At 31.2% G+C, this 18,623-nt stretch overlaps 1 protein-coding gene across 1 annotated transcript; it reads right to left on the bottom strand.

Moving 5' to 3' along the window:
- Positions 1 to 7,565: 7,565 nt before the first annotated feature.
- On the bottom strand, positions 7,566 to 8,745 carry LOC108989912 (ethylene-responsive transcription factor ERF038-like). The gene has a single exon (XM_018963676.2). It carries the CDS (start codon positions 8,742 to 8,744, stop codon positions 7,902 to 7,904), a length of 843 nt encoding a protein of 280 aa, XP_018819221.2. The 5' UTR covers position 8,745; the 3' UTR covers positions 7,566 to 7,901.
- Between the last annotated feature and the right edge of the window lie 9,878 nt (positions 8,746 to 18,623).

The raw sequence follows: 18,623 nt of genomic DNA, 5'->3' as shown, positions 1-18,623 counted from the left end.
TGTTAGGCCATTTGGAGACAAAAAATATTTTATCTTTTTTTATATTATAATTATAATTTTTTTTAAATTATCACATAAAATATATTAAATAATTTAATTTTTTAAATATTAAAATAATAATATTTTATTTAACTCATTTTCCGAGAGCGATTAAAACAACTATAAGCGACTTGAGAGTCGTTGATACGTACAGTATTAAAGACTGTGGACCTTCCAATTTTGAAAAGAATAATAATGACATGGATAGAACTATTTTCATAATTCTATATATAATTCTATTTTAAATTAAATATATTTTTATAAAAATAATGTATGAAATTAATATTATTTTATAAAAATATTTTTATTTTAAAATATGATTATAGAAACTACAAAGAGTTGTAAAAATATTTATATAAAAATTTCTACGTGTATCATTACTTTTAAGTTTTATGACTGATATATATATATATAATTCTTCTCATCAGTTAGTATTTACTACTCTACATCTTATAAAAAACACCTTCACACTTTATGAAAAAAAAAAAAAACTATAAGTGTTAAATGTGAGAGTGATTAATAGCTGATACATAACATTATTTTATACATATATACAAACAAAAACACACATAAATAGGAATTTTGGTTTTCACTCTATCTAAATGTGAGATTCGATGGTGTGTAATGTGTTGATGATAAAGAAAGAGCATTCTTTATTTTAGATTTAGGTTTTGTAACTTAAATGTGTGACAAGAGATAATAAAATTAAGATGAAAAATAATATTACTTTAATAGTAATTTTAACAACTTTAGCTTTAACAACACTTGAGAGCTAGAGATATGTACAATATTATATGTAGTGGATAATATATTACAATGGATTCGTAGCTTTAATTCAAAGCCTCATTTTGGGCTTTCAGTACCTGTAGGCTGCAGCAATAATGTAGGATTCTGGCTTGTGTTCCAAGTCTAGGCTTGTTTGTGGGGGCCGGCACCTCGTTCTAATTTCTATTCTTTATGGTTTCTTTTGCCTTTTTTTTTTTTTTCTAAAATAAAAATATCCCTTCTTTTTAATCTTTCTTTGCCCTTTATTAATGTAATGTCTTGCTTTTGCTATAGATCATGAAGAACAGTCTAGATTTCTTCTCTTTTTCAGATAAAAGTGACAATATTCCAAGTTTCACGTGGTATTGTTAATGGATCATACATATATTATATATATATATATATATGAGTTTTATTATACAATTTTCACAACACTGCACACTTCTTATTTTTTTAAATTTTTAAATTTTTTAATATTTTAAAAAAATTATTATTTTTAAATTATTTCAAAATTTCTAGTCATTATTTATATAATAAATATTTGATAAAAGAAAAAAATAATAAAAATTAAAAATAATATTGAATGTGGAGTGCAAGGAAGTTGTGAACATTTATTATATATATATATATATATAGAGAGAGAGAGAGAGCACCGGCCTAGTTTTAACACACTGTTTTTAAGCACGCGAGCGACGACTTATAATAACGCTGACAAAGGAATCGTAATCCTTCTAAACATCATCTATTCATCATTTTCTAACGTGTCACCAACTAGAAATAATAGTAGATTTTATGAATTTATATGTATCATCTACTTAATATATATATATAAATATATATGTATCATATATCATATATGTGTGTGTGACGTGGGAGTACTGCTTGTCTCTATGGAATGTTGCTTTATTCCAACTAAGCTTTAGTATTAATCTAGCACCTTTGGCCAACGATCAACCAGTACATTATGAAGATAAATTAAAGCCTCGTTTGTTTTGGAAAAACATCTCATTTCATCTCATTTAATCATTACAACTTTCCCAACTTCCAATACAAAATAAAATAAACAATTCAACTTTTTTAAATCTCAAAATAAAAATAATATTAACAAATATACTCTAACAATATTTTATTCAATTTTTTAACTTTAATTTCATCTCATCTTATTTCCGAAAACAAACAAAGCCGTTGCATGCCCTCTCTCTCTCTCTTTTCAGTGATTACATAGTAACGAGAATTGTCTCGTTCGATTATACAGATAAGATAAGATGAAAATTAAATAAAATATTATTTTTATTTTTATTTTTATTTATTTTTTATATTTTTTATAAATATTTAATAAATTTATAATAATTAAATAAGATGAAATAAAATAATTTACGTAATTAACGAAAACTTATACTAGAGCATGCATCACGTGTAGTACTATAATATATATTTGTTGTTAATTTGTGAAACACATAAATGTTTTATGCGTGCATCATGGCCCATGTGGCTCCCCCTCCACTTCTCTAATAATTTTAAAAAATAATAAAATATTTTATTATTAAAAAATTAATTTTTTAATAATATTTTATTTCAACTCTATCTAAAATTATTTTATCTTATTTTATAATTATTAATTAGCTTATATAATATTATAATCGTGCTGATTGTGCCAGCTAGCTAAACCCACGTTAAAGCGTCTCTGTCTCTGTCAATAGCTTAAGCGTTTCAAAAAAAGAAAGAAAAGGAGAGAAAAGGGTGAAAAGAAAGAGAAAAAGCGAAGAAGAAGAACAAAAAAGAGAAGATAAGAAAAGAGTGATTATTATTTGAGATGACATCTTGACGAAGAAAACATCAAGCAAATTACTCTCCTCCACTTGTGATTGCAATTGCTTTAACTTATGCACAAATATTTGTTTTGTCTTTACACTTTGGCTCAGCAACTGCTGCTGCTGAGTACTATTTCATGTGGGCATGTAATTTGGAAGCTGTACGCAGTAAACTACTGCCGTATAAGAATCAGATCAGTGAAGGATGAAATGCACCTTTTCTCGTGGCTAGGAATATAAAATAGGGGCAGACAATATGCCACGAGACATATGCTCAGTGAGAGCTAGTTTTTTAGTACACAATGACAGTGACGACACTGCCAATATATATAAAAGAGTTTTTTTTTTTTTCATCCCACACACTTCCACACTAAATTTATTTTTATTATTTTTATTAAATTAATTAATTTTTTTATTCATCATCCATATACTATATATTTGATAAGGTAAAAAAAAAAAAAAAAATCATGTGTAATACGTGTAGTGAAAAAAAATTATTATTATTATTTTTTAAAATAATATTATATATATATATATATATAAATGTCGGTCAAGGTCTTTTTGTAATGAATATAATTAGATGTTTCATCAAGGCATCTAGCTCATCTCTTTGAGAGGAGATGGAATATATACAAAAGATCAGAGAAGATATGCATGAAAAGCATACATACATACATATATATATATATATATATATGAGTATCTTAATCATTTGGATAAAAAGCTAGCTAGCTAGCTACCATTACAACGCAATATATATATATATATATATTAATTGTGTCCAACACAAAAGAAGACACATGGCTCTCCATTGTCTCTTCTACGTCACTCCTTTTTTAATCTTTATGCGGGCCATTATTTGTCTCTACATCATCTCATGTGAGCATAAATATCAAACCAAAAAATCCCTTCAAAACCTTTCACTATTATTTATTTTATGTACGTGTTTTCCTCATTAGGCCACACTCATGTACGTGTTCATCAGTAGTTGCATAAATTAAATATATATAGTTGCATAATAATAAAAGAAAAAATAAAAAAATGTCGACAAAATAACAAAAATAAAATAAAAAGGAAAAAAACTATAGGACCAAAGCAGAGCATGCAACGTGCAGCAAGTCATGTATGGAACAAAGCAATAATGCGAGTGCTTATTAGTCATCATTGCCTTTTGTCGGAGTAGTGCATGATCAGTGAGTGAGTGAGCGAGTGACTTTCTACTGTGCATGCAAATTTCAACTAAATCAATCATTCTTGGTTACCAATCCTTATCATACTTGACCACATCTTATCTATGAATTATTATTGTTAGATATTATTAAATATTATTTTTTTAATATAATATTATTAAATATATTTTTTAATATTATTTTTATTTTAAAATTTTAAAAAATTAAATTATTTATTTTAAAAAATTATAATGATTGAATAAAATGATATAAGATGAGTTCATAAAGTTATAAGCTTTTTGGTGAGGATGGAACCATATCTGCTTGCATTCATTCTTTAATGCACAGTAATGATCCGATCCACTAATTAGTAAAACTCAAAGATGATCAATATTAAGGTTTGCTTGGTATATGAAATGAGATTAGATGAGATGAGATGGTAAATTATTTTAAAATTTTTTACATTCCTTTCCAAATATTACTCAAATATAAAATATATTTTAATTTCGAATTTTTAACTTTGTTATCTAATCATTATAAGTTTTATAAACTTCAAAATGAAAATACAAAAATCAAAATAATTTTTTCAAACTTAGGAAAATATATATTATAAAATTATATTCAAACAATGTTTTAATTTTATAATTAATATTTTTATTCAATTTTTTATCTTTCATTCTCCAAAATCTAATAAAACATTCTAATTCAAATTTCAAACTATTTAATTATTATTCACGTATCATTTAACTATTATATATTCACATAATTCATTATTCAAGTGTAACGTCGAGCCCTAATTCTCCAGAAACCCTAATCAATAACTAGGGGTGTAAAAAAATCCAATGAACTGGTAAACCGGACCGAATATGTGGGTTTGGTCCTTTACTAATTTTGGTTCGATACAGTACCATAATTTTATTTTTTTAAAACTGGTCAAAATCGGTCCGATTTCAAATTTTCTTTTTTTAAAATCGGATTGGACCGAACCGGACAGGACCAGTTCATATATATATTATATAATTTTTTATATTGTATATAATTTATATATATAATATATAATTATATATAAAATAATTTTGTATTATACGATAAATTACTAATTAATATAATATTAAATTTTAAAATATTATATCACTATAGTCTATTGTATTAATAGTTATACTAATACTATATCACTATATATTATAATATAGTATAATATATTATCACTATAGTATTATATATTATAATAAATTATTATATATATTATATAATATAATATATAGTATATTAAAATTGAAAGTATCAGTTTAAGAGGATATCTGGTGCGGAATCGGTTATTGAAAATATAAAACCGGTGGATACTAGTTTAGTCCCAAATTTTATCCAAAATCGAATTAAACCGGATAGATTTCACTCCTATCAATAACCATTAAACGCTCTATATACATAGTGAGTTTAGCGTTATATCTTGTAAACTCTCAAATGTAATAATATTATCACGGTTTTGCTATGCCACAGATGAGGATTTTTAATAAACTTGAGATGAAACTATTATATGTGTAGCTACCTGCTATTCTTAAAAAAAAAAATAAATAAATACATAGTGAGTATGAACATTGGATGCTCCGTCACGTCCCTGTTATATGTAGTCCCCGGCCAAATCACACGTGTTAATTGCATGCACAGTTAATAGTTTAGTGGACTCGCGGACTACTTTTTACATGGTCGGACAGCGAAAAGCTCCAGTTAGCTAAAATACTGTTTATTTGTTACGGGTTTTTTCTGATCAAAATGACTTATTTTTTTCAAAATAAATATATTCTTATTATAAATAATTTGTCATAAATTCATTTTTATGACAAAAATAGATTAACAGTCATTGAAATTTTTTTTGAATATTTAATTAGTTAGTCTCTTAATTTATTAACGAATTAAGATAAATTCAATAATCAGGGAGAATTATAGAGTGACTAAGTTACCTATTTTATAGATAAAGTACCTCGATCGCTATTTTAATCTAATGAGATTCTTATATATGGAAGCTGGGGTGTACAAATATTTGCAAGTCATGTCAAATTTGGAGTAGTTAAATTGATGTCTCTTAAAAAGATAGCAGGCTAGGAGTGATTGAATATATAGTAGTACTTGTTGCTTACATATATATATATATATATATATATATATATTATTTATTCTATTATAATAAGTGGTTATCTAACTGTAAATAGTAATTTTTTTTTTTAATTTTTCCATTAAATCCGTTAAAGTCATGTTTTATCAAAAGACCCTTAAAACCCTTGATCGTTTGAGCATTTAATGAATGATCATATTTTACTAAAAGGTCCTTAAGACCATTGACCATTTGATGTGTAGCTTCCTTGTAGAATTTAATGAATGATCATGTTTTACCAAAAGGCCCTTAATAGTCCCGCGACGTACATGAATTCACGTCTATTTTTCATATTTTTTTTTGTTCTAACAGTGTACTAATTTTCTTTTCTTTTTGTTTTAATTTTTTTAAATAAAAAAATAATTCAATATGGATGCAGATCAATACTCATACTTTACTGAAATTTAATTTTTTTTTTAATCTTAATTTTTTATTTTTCTTTAACCTTATATATTTTTTTTTGCAGATAAATAAATTACTGACTTATTTATTTATTTAAATCATTATGTCAAATACATTTCAAGATTAACGCATTCGGAGTTGTTCTCTAGTGTGTGAATATATATATATATATATATATATATATATATATTACTTGTTCTTACCTTTAAGCTGAGTTTTGTGAGTCATGAATGACATAGATTGAATAATTTTATCCGACACATGATGACATACATGATATGCACAAGCTAATTAGCTCGGTCTAAGCAACGCCATCATGCCATATATGTTAGACCAATATATATATATATATATATATATATATATATATAATCGAATGATTAGGAGTTGGAAAATTAAAAAAAAAAAAAAAAAACGAGTGATCATTATTATTAAAATAATAATAATAATATAAATTTACAGGGCATTAAAGGTAATAATTATAATAATATCGTCTTCGATAGGCTTCTGATTAAATGCATGTGTCACTCTCACATTCCCAAACAACGTCTTTTTGTAGTCAACAGCATATGCCCCACAAACTTTGATATCTAGCGCTGTCAAATTTATTGCACATATACATATTGCATGTGATCATGATTGTATCTACCCATCTCGTCTTTCAATTTTATTTTACATATATACATATATATATATATATATATTTGTTCGATCGATTAAAATAATGTCGACTCAGACCAATGCAGTGCAGATATTATTGCATGAGTCGGGCCGCCAGAATGGGCGGCTCAACCTAACCGCTCTTTCACTTTTTTGTTCTGTTGTGTTTTTATTTTTTCATATTTTTTAATATATTTACATATTTAAAAAAAAAATACTCTAATATATTTAAAATCACTTCTTTAATTACTAAGTAAAAAAAAATTTATAAATGCTGAAGTGCTTCTTTGTTAAATTCCCCCTGAGAAAAAGAGAAAGAAAAATAAAAGAAAAGGCAAAAGCAAATATATATATACTCGTACCCATGCTTCTTTATATGCAGCACTATCGGCTTTAAAAACTAAAATTTTATTAAAATGGGCAGGAAAGAGAGCTATCATGCTGTTATCCCCCCAAATGAAGCATTTTTGTACAGTTCCATAAGATTTTGGTTTCTAAATTTAACAAAATGGCTAGATTTAGAGACGAATGGCATTGGAACCAATAATATATACGCACACATACACATGACGCGGGAGTTTTGACCCATACGGCCATACCATTATTGCTGAACGTGAACTTTCATTTACATCGCATATTTACAGCGGCCATTAATTGAGATGAAAGGGAGATGGAGGCTAAGATTCTTTGTCAGTTGAAAGATGCAACTGATCAACAGAGAAGTGCAACCCCATCTTTCAAATTTGTAAACTCAAATCCATGGCTTTAGGTAGCAATATATCGAAAAAACCTGAAGATTCATATATACTTGAAACTTCGAAGCATCAGCAACATCAACATTGACAGAAATTCTCAAAGGTTGGACATTTTCAAGCATTGATAGGCGTGTCTGCTGACTACTCTCTAATAGCAACCCCAAAAGAATGGCTCCTCGATCCGGTGACAGGTGTCCACAGGTTCGGTTCCAGTCAGCTGCCATGTTGATGGGTAACAAAACGCATTGATTTGATTACGCACATCGAGCAAGAGATCGGGAAGGTCCAAAAAGGCGTCGTCTTTAATATCGTTTGAGGGTGAAGTTGAGGAGTCTCGGGTGTCCTGGGAAGCCATGGTTGAACATGGAGAGTAGGGATCAGTCAACAACATGGATTGGCTCAACACAGCTTTAGCAGCTTCATGGCTTTTGGGGAAGTTCATGGCTGCTGCTTTGGCTGCAGCAGCTTGGATATCCTTGGGAGATGAGCTAGCCGGTCGGGGTAGTTCTTGAGCCAGCTCAGGGAAATTGAGAAAAGCTGACTGGCCTTTGATTGTAAGAGCAGCTACATCATGAGCTCGAGCCGCCATTTCTGGTGTAGAAAATGTCCCTAGCCAAATCCTTGATTTCTTCCTTGGTTCCCTGATTTCTGATACCCATTTTCCCCATTGACGTATTCTCACTCCCCTGTATGTTGGGTGCTTCCCATCATCCCTACTCTTTACCCTTTTCTTATTTTCATCACCATCTTTTGCTTCTTGAACTCTCTTGGAACTGTTTTGAACAGTGAATTCTGCTGCAATATTTGTTTGAGAAGGGAATGAATTAGAGGAATGGGAAGAAGTGTTTGAGGAGGAAGATGTAGAGGTTGTTTGAGACTTGGAATCTGAAGCTCCTCTAGTCTCTTCCATGAGGAAAAAAGGGAGGTTTGGGGAGTAGCAGGAGAAAATGTAATAGACACAGCTTATAACAGAGGTATGGGAGAATCTCATATTCTTTCACACACAACAGTAATATAGGACTAACATTTAAAGACATGGGACCTATGCATAAAAAAAAAGGGGTGAAGTCTTGGGGTTATTTTTTCCTAAGCCCCTAGATATGACCCTTTGGTTTTGTCAGTATCTTTACAGTTCCCTTGTTTGTTGGTCTCTTCCCATCTCCCAGCATAATAAAAAGAGACTATAAAAACAATAAAAGGTACAAGAAAACTCATATATATAAAAATGACAATTTTTAACTTGAACCTATATATAAAAATTGGGTTTGAGAAACATCCTTCAACCTATATATAAAAATGACAATTTTTAACTTGAATTTTTAGAAACTTTGTGATTGTGATATGTCCGGTTTGGAAGAAAACTCATCATGTGTCTTAAAAAACAAGAGCAACATGGTATATTTTGTATTTCTTCTGAATTTCATGTCTCCATTTGGTATTCTCTGAAAGAATATATGGTCAAGGAAAGACAAGCAAATCATATCGTATCGTTCATGTACCACCATAAATAATAATGCCCATTATCTTTCAGCAAATTTAATATTGTTTCACCAACCTTAATGTGAGAGAAAAGGAAAAAACAAAAGTCATGAAATAGACATTACGGGGGCCATCGTGAGGTAGCTGCATGTAATACATACATATTATATGCACAACCAGATCCATCCTTCATCTCCTTGCTCTAAAGATCAGCCATCGCATTTCATGCTTTCTTTATCTTTTCTTCCCACTGTTTACTTCCTATTGGTTTAAGTGCTATGAGCATTTCATGCTTTCTTACTTTCTTTTCTTTTCTTTAATTTCCTTTTTATCGGGACCAGAAGAGCGGAGGTTTCCTACCCTTTTAGCATCCATAATATTTTATCACTACGAAATATAATCCATTTTGATTAAGATGTGTACGAAATTGACCATATATTAGGGACCAAGTCATCATGAATATGCACCCAAATACATATGACAAATGATTTGTACAAGTTTCAAATAGACAAACTATATACAAGCCCTTGTAAGAAAGTGGACTCCATTTTAAAAAAGTGTAAAAAAAACTATTCTTTAATAGTAAAACCCATTATTTTACAAAAAATTTGTTTGAGATTTGTCTATTTGGGACTTGTATCATATTACTAGTAGCACCAAAAATTTCAATATGTAACTAAGCTATTATATATGGTTATTTTGAGCATTTATTCAATAAATAGAACTTTTAAAAGAGTGTCTTATGAAATTGAGCACATCGATCTTTTTTTCTCCTTTATTTAATTATAATGTTGAGAAACCTCACAAGTTCTTATGAATAAAGAGAGGGTCAAATACGTGAATAAACCAATATAGTCTTAAATTATATGATTTTTATATTATTCAAATTAACCCATCAGTAGAATGAAGCGGAGTGGCCGCATACAAAAATCAAATCCTACATAAATAATCAACTCATCAAGGGTCATAAATTATAGGTGTTTTAATTCATTTCCCCTAAAATTTAGTAACTTTTATGAATCTATTGGTAAAAAAAAAAAAAAAACTAAAACACGAATTGGGGAAAGTCACGTTAGGAAAAAGTAATAGACATTATTTTTAATGAAAATAAGTATAATTCCGTCATATTTTTTCTATTTTGAAAATCTAAGCTAAATTATTTATATATTGTAATGTGTCTCTTCAGCTCTTAATACCTAGTGTCCTAGGACCTCAGGACAAGACAATGGAGCAAATTGAAACGTCAAAATCCAAGGAATATGATTCGTGCAATGTATATTTGGAATTTAGCATGAACTACAAGGCTTATAAATTGTAGGGTTCGGTATAGATGTAGAGGCCTTGTCATGTGGGTGTCAGCCAGTAGTATAGTTGTACCAATACATTAATGGGACTATTACTTCCTACTTGTTTAGGCAGTACGAAGATCCGAGGAAAAGTAAATAATATTGCTACCATATTGTTTTAATAATTGCATGTTTTCTAATTAAATTTAGTAATTCTTTGACTGGAATGATTTTTTTTCGAGGCTAATACAATATATTCATTTGTTATATATGATTAAGTGCATTTAGTGCAGGAAGCCAATGTCGCCTGGTGTCGGTGCGTAAGGGTTTGGGTGAAGTGTGGCCTGATGAAAGCTGTGGCAAGGGGGAGAACGATGATGCTTAATGGAATAGGTATGTGGATACCTTTCAAAAATGAAAAGCTTCCTAAAATGTGCTTTCAATGTGGTTGTATTATGCATAGTAAACAAGGTTGTGTAGGGGGATGATGGGAGTGATGACCAATTTGGATGACCAATTTGGATCATGATTGAGAGCTCTGCTAGTGAATAAAAAAAGAATTGAGAGAGGAGGAAAAAAGAGTGGTGAAAATACCAAGGGTAGTGGAAAGCCAAGGGAGGAGGGGGTAGTAGAAGTGAGTGGTGGGGAAGGGACAGGTGAAGATGGATGGGGAAGTTGTGAGGAATTATCTAGTTTCAATGGGTGAAGGGTAGGTGAATACTGAACATGTTGAAAGAGGGAGCAAAGAGGGAGGGGATGAGGCAGAATCTACTCTTACAGTGAGCCAAACAATGAGTAAAACAATGAGTAGGAAGGCTAAGGAGGGAAGTGGTGGTAGCTAGAAGAGGACAGCTTGAGGGAGGCCTCCTGTAGGTGAGTCCCTTGTTCCTGTTACTATGCATAAGAGAGATGTTGTTATGATGGTGACTGATGAGATGTGTTCTGCGAGTGAGAAAAAGAAAAAGAGAGTGGATGATGATTTTGTGGTGGAGGCTATTATGCAGCCCCACCAAGTATTATGAATATCTTAAGTTGGAACTACCGAAGGCTTAAGAACCATCGGACAATTCAAAATCTTTACCTTCTAGTGAAGAATAAGAGACCCAAAGTAGTGTTCCTTATTGAAATACTAATTAAGGCAGCTGTAGTAGAAAAATTAAAAAGAAAGTTAAGGATGGAGAGGGTGTTTGGCAGTTAATCCACTGGGGAGAAAAGGAGGACTAGCTTTGTTTTGGGAACAACAGGATGATGTTGGTATACAAAGCTATTCACAGTGGCATATTAGTGCTTCTGTCAAGAGTGAGAGTAAAGGAAGTTGGTGGTCCACAAGGTTTTATGGGCATCCTGATGCAAGCAAGAGGTGGCAATCATGGGAGTTGGGGATTTTAATGAGCTGTTATCACAGGATGAGAAAAGTGGTGGGGGGGGGGGGGGTAATAGAAGAGATGAAAAGTTTATATCTAGCTTTCGTGAAGCTCTGGAGGTCAACAGGTTGGTGGATGTGAGATTTGTTGAGAACCCTTTCGCTTGGAGCAATAGACACTCAGACCACACCTTTACAAAAGAAAGGTTGTACAGATTTGTGGTTAATAATGAGTGGTTTAATTTGTTTAGGAAGGTTAAAGTGGAATGACTGACAGCTAGTAGCTCAGACCACAACCTAGTTATGGTTTTTATGAGGAAGAACAGTAGGCATGTCTCTATAAGGCATAATTCTTTTAAGTTTGAGGCAAGTTGGATAATGGAGGATGAATGTGAAGAATTGATAAGGACAACCTAGTTTGATACCCCTCAACCTGATTGAAACTCCTAGTGAATGTGCAAAATATGCTGAGATTATGTAGTGGAAAGCTGAGTAAAAATTTCAGAAAAAAGGATGGTGAGAGATGCCATGACATGGAGCAACTTAATAAGAGAATAAAAGAGTTACAAGATAATGAAGGACCTCACAATTATGAAGAATTAAAGAAGTTGCAATAGGAAGTGAGTTTGTTACTAGAGAAGGAAGATATAAGGTGAAGACAAAGGGCAAAAAGGAAGTGGTATTCATTGGGGGATAAAAATACAAAGTTTTCCCATGCTTGTGTTAATTAGAGAAGGCAAAAGAACCAGATTCTCTCAGTAATCGATGGTAACTCAGAGTTGAAAGTGGGAAATGAGGAAGTTGCAGATGCTTTTAGGCAGTTTTACATTGAGGTGTACTGAACAACAACTCCTACAATCAGTTAGGTTATGGAAGGGGTGCAGTCTATTGGGTCTCAAGTTACAGAGCGGATGAATGGAGAATTAGAGAAGCTTTTTACAAAGGAAGAAGTATTGGCAGCTCTTAAGCAAATGAGCCCTTTGAAAGCACTTGGCCCTGATGGGTTTAGGGCTTGCTTTTTCAAACTTATTGGAGTACTGTGGGGGATAAGGTGTGTGAAGTAGTGCTGAGTTTCCTGAATGGAGGTGAATTAGAGTAGTCCATCAACTTCACATATGTAGCTTTGATCCCAAAGGTCCCAGAACCTAAGTCAGTAGGTGATTACAGACCAATTAGCTTGTGCAATGTCTTGTACAAGCTAATTTCCAAGACTCTTCAAAACAGACTTAAGGTAGTACTTGATGAGATCATTTCAAAAATCCAAAGTGCTTTTGTACTAGGGAGACTAATTTTGGAAAATGTGATAGCAGCCTATGAAGCTTTACATTCATTGAAAACAAGATCTAAGGGGAGAATGGGGAGCATGGCTTTGAAATTGGATATCTCAAAAGCATACGATACGGTTGAATGGACCTATTTGAAAGGTTTCATGCAGAGGATGAGATTTGGTGAGAGGTGGATTAGGTTGATCATGGACTGCATAACATTAGTTTCCTACACAGTTTTGATAAATGGGAAGCCTGGTGAAGTCATATATCCTCAAGAGGCATTAGGCAGGGGGATCCATTATCCCCCTACCTGTTTTTGTTATGTGTTGGAGGTCTAAGTAGCCTTATCAATGAGACTGAAATAAAAGGTGAAATAAGAGGAGTGGTTGTTGCAAGTGGAGGAATAAGGGTCACACATATTCTATTTGTTGATGAATGTATCATATTTCTAAGAGCTAATTGGCTAGAATGGCAGAAAGTTAGGGAAATCCTAAGGGTGTATGAAGTGGCCTCTGGCCAGTGCATGAATCTACAGAAAACTATTGTGATGTTTAACTCTCGAGCTAGACCTGAAGAGAAGGGAAGAGAAGAGAAAGATTGTGCAAGACTTAGGGGTAAGGGTGCAAAGCAACTGTGAGAAGTATTTGGGGTTATCTACTATGGTTGGAAGGGCATGCTATAATACATTTAGGGGGATTAAAGACAGGATCTGGCACAAAATAAACAACTAGAAAAACTAGTTCTTATCCCCAGCTGGAAAAGAAGTATTACTTAAAACAGTTATCCAGTCAATACCAACTTACCACATGAGTGTCTTTAGGTTGCCTAAAAGGTTGTGCAAGGAGATATCTGGTATCATGGCTAGATTTTGGTGGGGGTACAAAAATAATGAAAAAAAGATACAATGGGCTAGTTGGAAGAGAATGAGCTGTGCAAAAATGGTTGGGGGTCTTGGTTTTAGAGAGCTGGAAAGTTCAACACTACTCTCTTAGCAAAGCAATGTTGGAGACTTGTAACTAAATCAGATTCCATTACTGCTATGGTGCTCAAAGTTAAGTATTATAAGAACTGTGATGTGATTGAATCAAAACAGGGTCATGGTCCATCCATGCTTTGGAGGAGTATTTGGGGATCCTTGAAGCTACTTAAGGAAGGACTCATCTGGAGAGGGAGAAATGGGTTGAGCATAAAACTGTGGGAGGATAAATGGCTGCCTAGCAAACATTCTCATCAAGTGAAGTCCCAATTAGACATCTGAATACTGAAGCAAGAGTGGTGGAGTTGCTGGGGAGTGGGGGTAAATGGAATGTCGAGGTAGTGAGGGCTACACTCAATGAAAAGGATGCTGAAGTGGTATGCAATATTCTTTTGAGTCAAACTAGCTTGGAGGATAAGAGAATTTGGGCCTATTCTAAGAATGGGTGCTTTAGTGTTAGGAGTGCCTACCACCTCGATTTGAGTAGAAAGTAAGAGCAAAAAAGGGAGTCATCAGATGGTAGGAAGCTAAAGGAAGGAGGGATAGAGCTTTGATAGTTGAATGCCCTAGGAGTGGTTAACACCTTTTTATGGAAGACCCTAAATAATTGTCTTCCTACTAAGAGGAACCTTTATAAGAGAAAAGTTGTGGAAAAACCAAGTTGTGGAAGAGATAGTGTGTCTTTGGGAAAGTGTGGAATTGGTGGTGGTGGTTATGAGGCATATTTGGCTTAGAAGGAATGGTTTTTTTTTTGAAGGAAAGTTCAGTAGCCCTAGGGTGGTATTTCTACAAGCAAAAGCTAGTCTCACAGAATTCAGACATGCTCAACAGAGGCGTGTGCAGAGACTAGAACCTGCAGCAGTAGAAAAGATGCTTGTTAAATGGAAAGCTCCAAGAGATGGTCTTGTGAAGATAAACTGGGATGCTGCTTTCAAGCTAAAACAGAAAAGAATGGGGCCTGGAGTGGTGATTAGAGATGAAGATGGAGATGTGCAAGTGTCTTGTGTATGCCAAAAGATAGCGTTCAAACTACTGAGATTGTTGAGGCTACTGCTCTTTGAAGGGCCTTTGCTTAGGTGCAGAACTTAATATACAAGAGGCAATTTTTGAATGTGATGCTTTGTGAGTGATCAAAGTTGTGAATAATAAGGAAGAATGCTGGGAATGGCATGGACCACTTATTGAAGATATTAAAGGTATTCTTTGTAAACATCAAAATTGGATAGTTCAACATACATATAGAGAAGGAAATAGAGTAGCTCATTGTCTAGCACAGTTTGCTGTCACGACGAACTAGTGTGCATAGAGTATGGCCCGGAAGAGTTCTTTAATGTTGTCTTACAAGATAAGTGTTGTAATGACTAGTTTTTACTGATATATGAAAGGTGATATTTTTTATTCAAAAAAAAAAAAAGTACATTTAGTGAGGTTAGTGTAACACCCCGCTCCCCACAGTTAAGAAATACGTCATTTTTTTAGAAAATTATGGGAGCCAGAGTGCTACTACTGAACCTGACTTAAAAATATACATTTTTTATCTTAAAGGAAGCGCCAAGTACAAAGATTTCTCATAATAAATAGAGTATTTTGTATTAAAATATAGAAATCATAAATGAGAGTGCGTGTAAGCATTTATTAAAATTTTTCGAAGTATGTGCTATAAAAATCATAACTTAAAATCTATGTACATGATCTAAGTCACTGCCACACCTCCCTAAACTAAGGCTATGTTTGGCTATCAAAGTATTCTCAACACTTTCAAAGTATTATCGTACTTTTAAAAATACTTCACATGCCAAACAACTTAAAATATTCTCAATAGGACCCACAAACCCACTTCAATATCTACTCATAACTATTCACAAATATTCTATAATACTTATCACTATTATATATAAATAAAAAATAAAATCACTATAATATATAAATAAAAAATATTTATCACTATTATATATAAATAAAAAATAAAATCGCTAACATATATAAATAAAAAATAAAATCACTATAACATTTATCAATATTAAATATAAATAAAAAATAAAATCATTATAATATATAAATAAAAAATAAAATCACTATAATATATAAATAAAAAATGAAATCACTATAATATTTATCACTATTAAATATAAATAAAAAATAAAATCATTATAATATTTATCACTATTAAATATAAATAAAAAATAAAATCACTATAATATATAAGTAAAAAATAAAATCATTATAATATATAAATAAAAAATAAAATCACTAAAATATATAAATAAAAAATAAAATCACTATTATATATAAATAAAAAATAAAATACTATAATATATAAATAAAAAATAAAATCACTATAATATATAAATAAAAAATAAAATCACTATAATATATAAATAAAAAATATTTATCACTATAATATATAAATAAAAAATAAAATCACTATAATATTTATCACTATTAAATATAAATAAAAAATAAAATCACTATAATATTTATCACTATTATATATAAATTAAAAATAAAATCACTATAATATATAAATAAAAAATAACATTACTATAATATTTATCACTATTATATTTATATATATATAAATAAAATCATTATAATATTTATCACTATTATATATAAATTAAAAATAAAATCATTATAATATTTACCATTATTATATATAAAAATAAAATAACATCACTACAATATTTTTTAATATTAAAAAATCATTATAATATTTATTATTAAAAATAAAATCACTATAATATTTATGGGACCCATACATTTTTCAACTACCTACCCAAAAGTCAACAACTCAACATACTTCACACATTCAAACAACTCAAAATACTCTCAATGAGACCCACAAACTCACTCCAATCTTTATTCATAACTATTCACAAACATTCTCAACACTTCTCAAGTATTCTCATTACCCAGACGTACCCTAAGTCCCGTCCTGCAGCTCTACATTTATAAATATTTTGACCTAGGGTGGTTTAAAAACATAAAACAAACTAAAATGAGTTGATGACTCAATAATAAATCCATTATAACATAAACATACTTAACATAAGATTTTTCATAAAATATTTCATGATGAGAATTAAAACCATAACTGTTCATAAATATGCTGATGACATGCATGACTTGAAAATATTTCTAGTATATTAACTGATCTGAATTATCTACACTAATTGACTGATCTGAATTATTTGAGTATTCTGACTGGTCAACACACTTAACCTTGTGTGCAAGATTGTGCACTGGTAGGGACAATCCTGTGGCCACAAGGGGAACCACTGATTGATCTTATAAAATGCTATGGTGGACCACACTTGAGTCCGCGGCTTGCACATCCACCCTGTTTGCATTGGTACCATGCATCTGAATAACTATGTAATTAATCTGATCTTTATCTTACATTTGATCTTATAAAAACTTACGTGTCTTTTACAACGTGAGATGCATAATACATATATAACTATAATATGCGGAATAAAACATGATCATAAATTATAATGAATGAAGAGCTTGCAGATATCATGATATGCGTGGTATATAAACATTAACTTTCAAAGAACTGGCTTTGATAATAATAAATATAACTAGCTAACGATGCTAATTCTAATTTATGATCAAACTACTTATTTTGTAATGTTGCTTCCTAAATCTTCTTTCACCGTTCATTAACATAAAAGTAAGCCCAGCCCACGTCCATAGTATACATTCAACCAAGAATTGAAATCAAGGGTAGAAGTGTGAAAATATCCTTGAAAGTATTCTAGATGCTGAACAAAGAACAAATTGTAACACCCCTTTCCCGTAGGCTAGGAGTGTCACGTATTTTTCATAAAAATAAACCCGACAAAAGATCTCAAATTTCATAAATGAAATTAGAAATTTATTTTGTAGGAAAATGTCTAATAAAATGTTTTCCAAAAACATTAAGTGAATAAACTGAATAAATTCATGTCATAAAAGCATGTTTTATTTTAGAAAGTCTGAAACTAAAATTAACTGCTCCTTCTATTCCTGGCCTGCCTGCTCGTATTCATCATCCTTATATGGGTGGTTAAAAATATGAAAACAAACAAAAATGAGTCGAAAACTCAGCAAGAAATCCATCACAATGTAAACATAATAAATATAAAGTTTTTATAAAAATTTTCATGCTGAGAGTTTAAAATTCATGATTGTTCATACTGATGCTTATGCTATGTATGACTGATTTATCTGAATTAACTGACTAATTTGACTGATTTATCTGATTTATTTGACTGGCCAACACACTTAACCCTTTGTGCGAGGTTGTGCACCGGCCCCACATCCCGCGGCTGCAAGGGGTGCCGCTGATAGTATTCTAGCATACTATGGTGGACCACGCTTGAGCCCGTGGCTTGCACATCCACCCTGAAACTGAACTGCATTGGTACCACGCATCTAAATGACCATCTGATTAACTGATCTGATCTTATCTTACACTTGAACTTAAGATAGCTTACGTGTGTTATACACATGA

The sequence above is a fragment of the Juglans regia genome, chromosome 2, assembly GCF_001411555.2.
Source record: "Juglans regia cultivar Chandler chromosome 2, Walnut 2.0, whole genome shotgun sequence".
In the NCBI taxonomy this organism is placed as follows: Eukaryota; Viridiplantae; Streptophyta; class Magnoliopsida; order Fagales; family Juglandaceae; genus Juglans; species Juglans regia.
The sequence above is the reverse complement of the archived record's forward strand: the minus strand, read 5'-3'. Positions and strand labels throughout refer to the sequence as shown.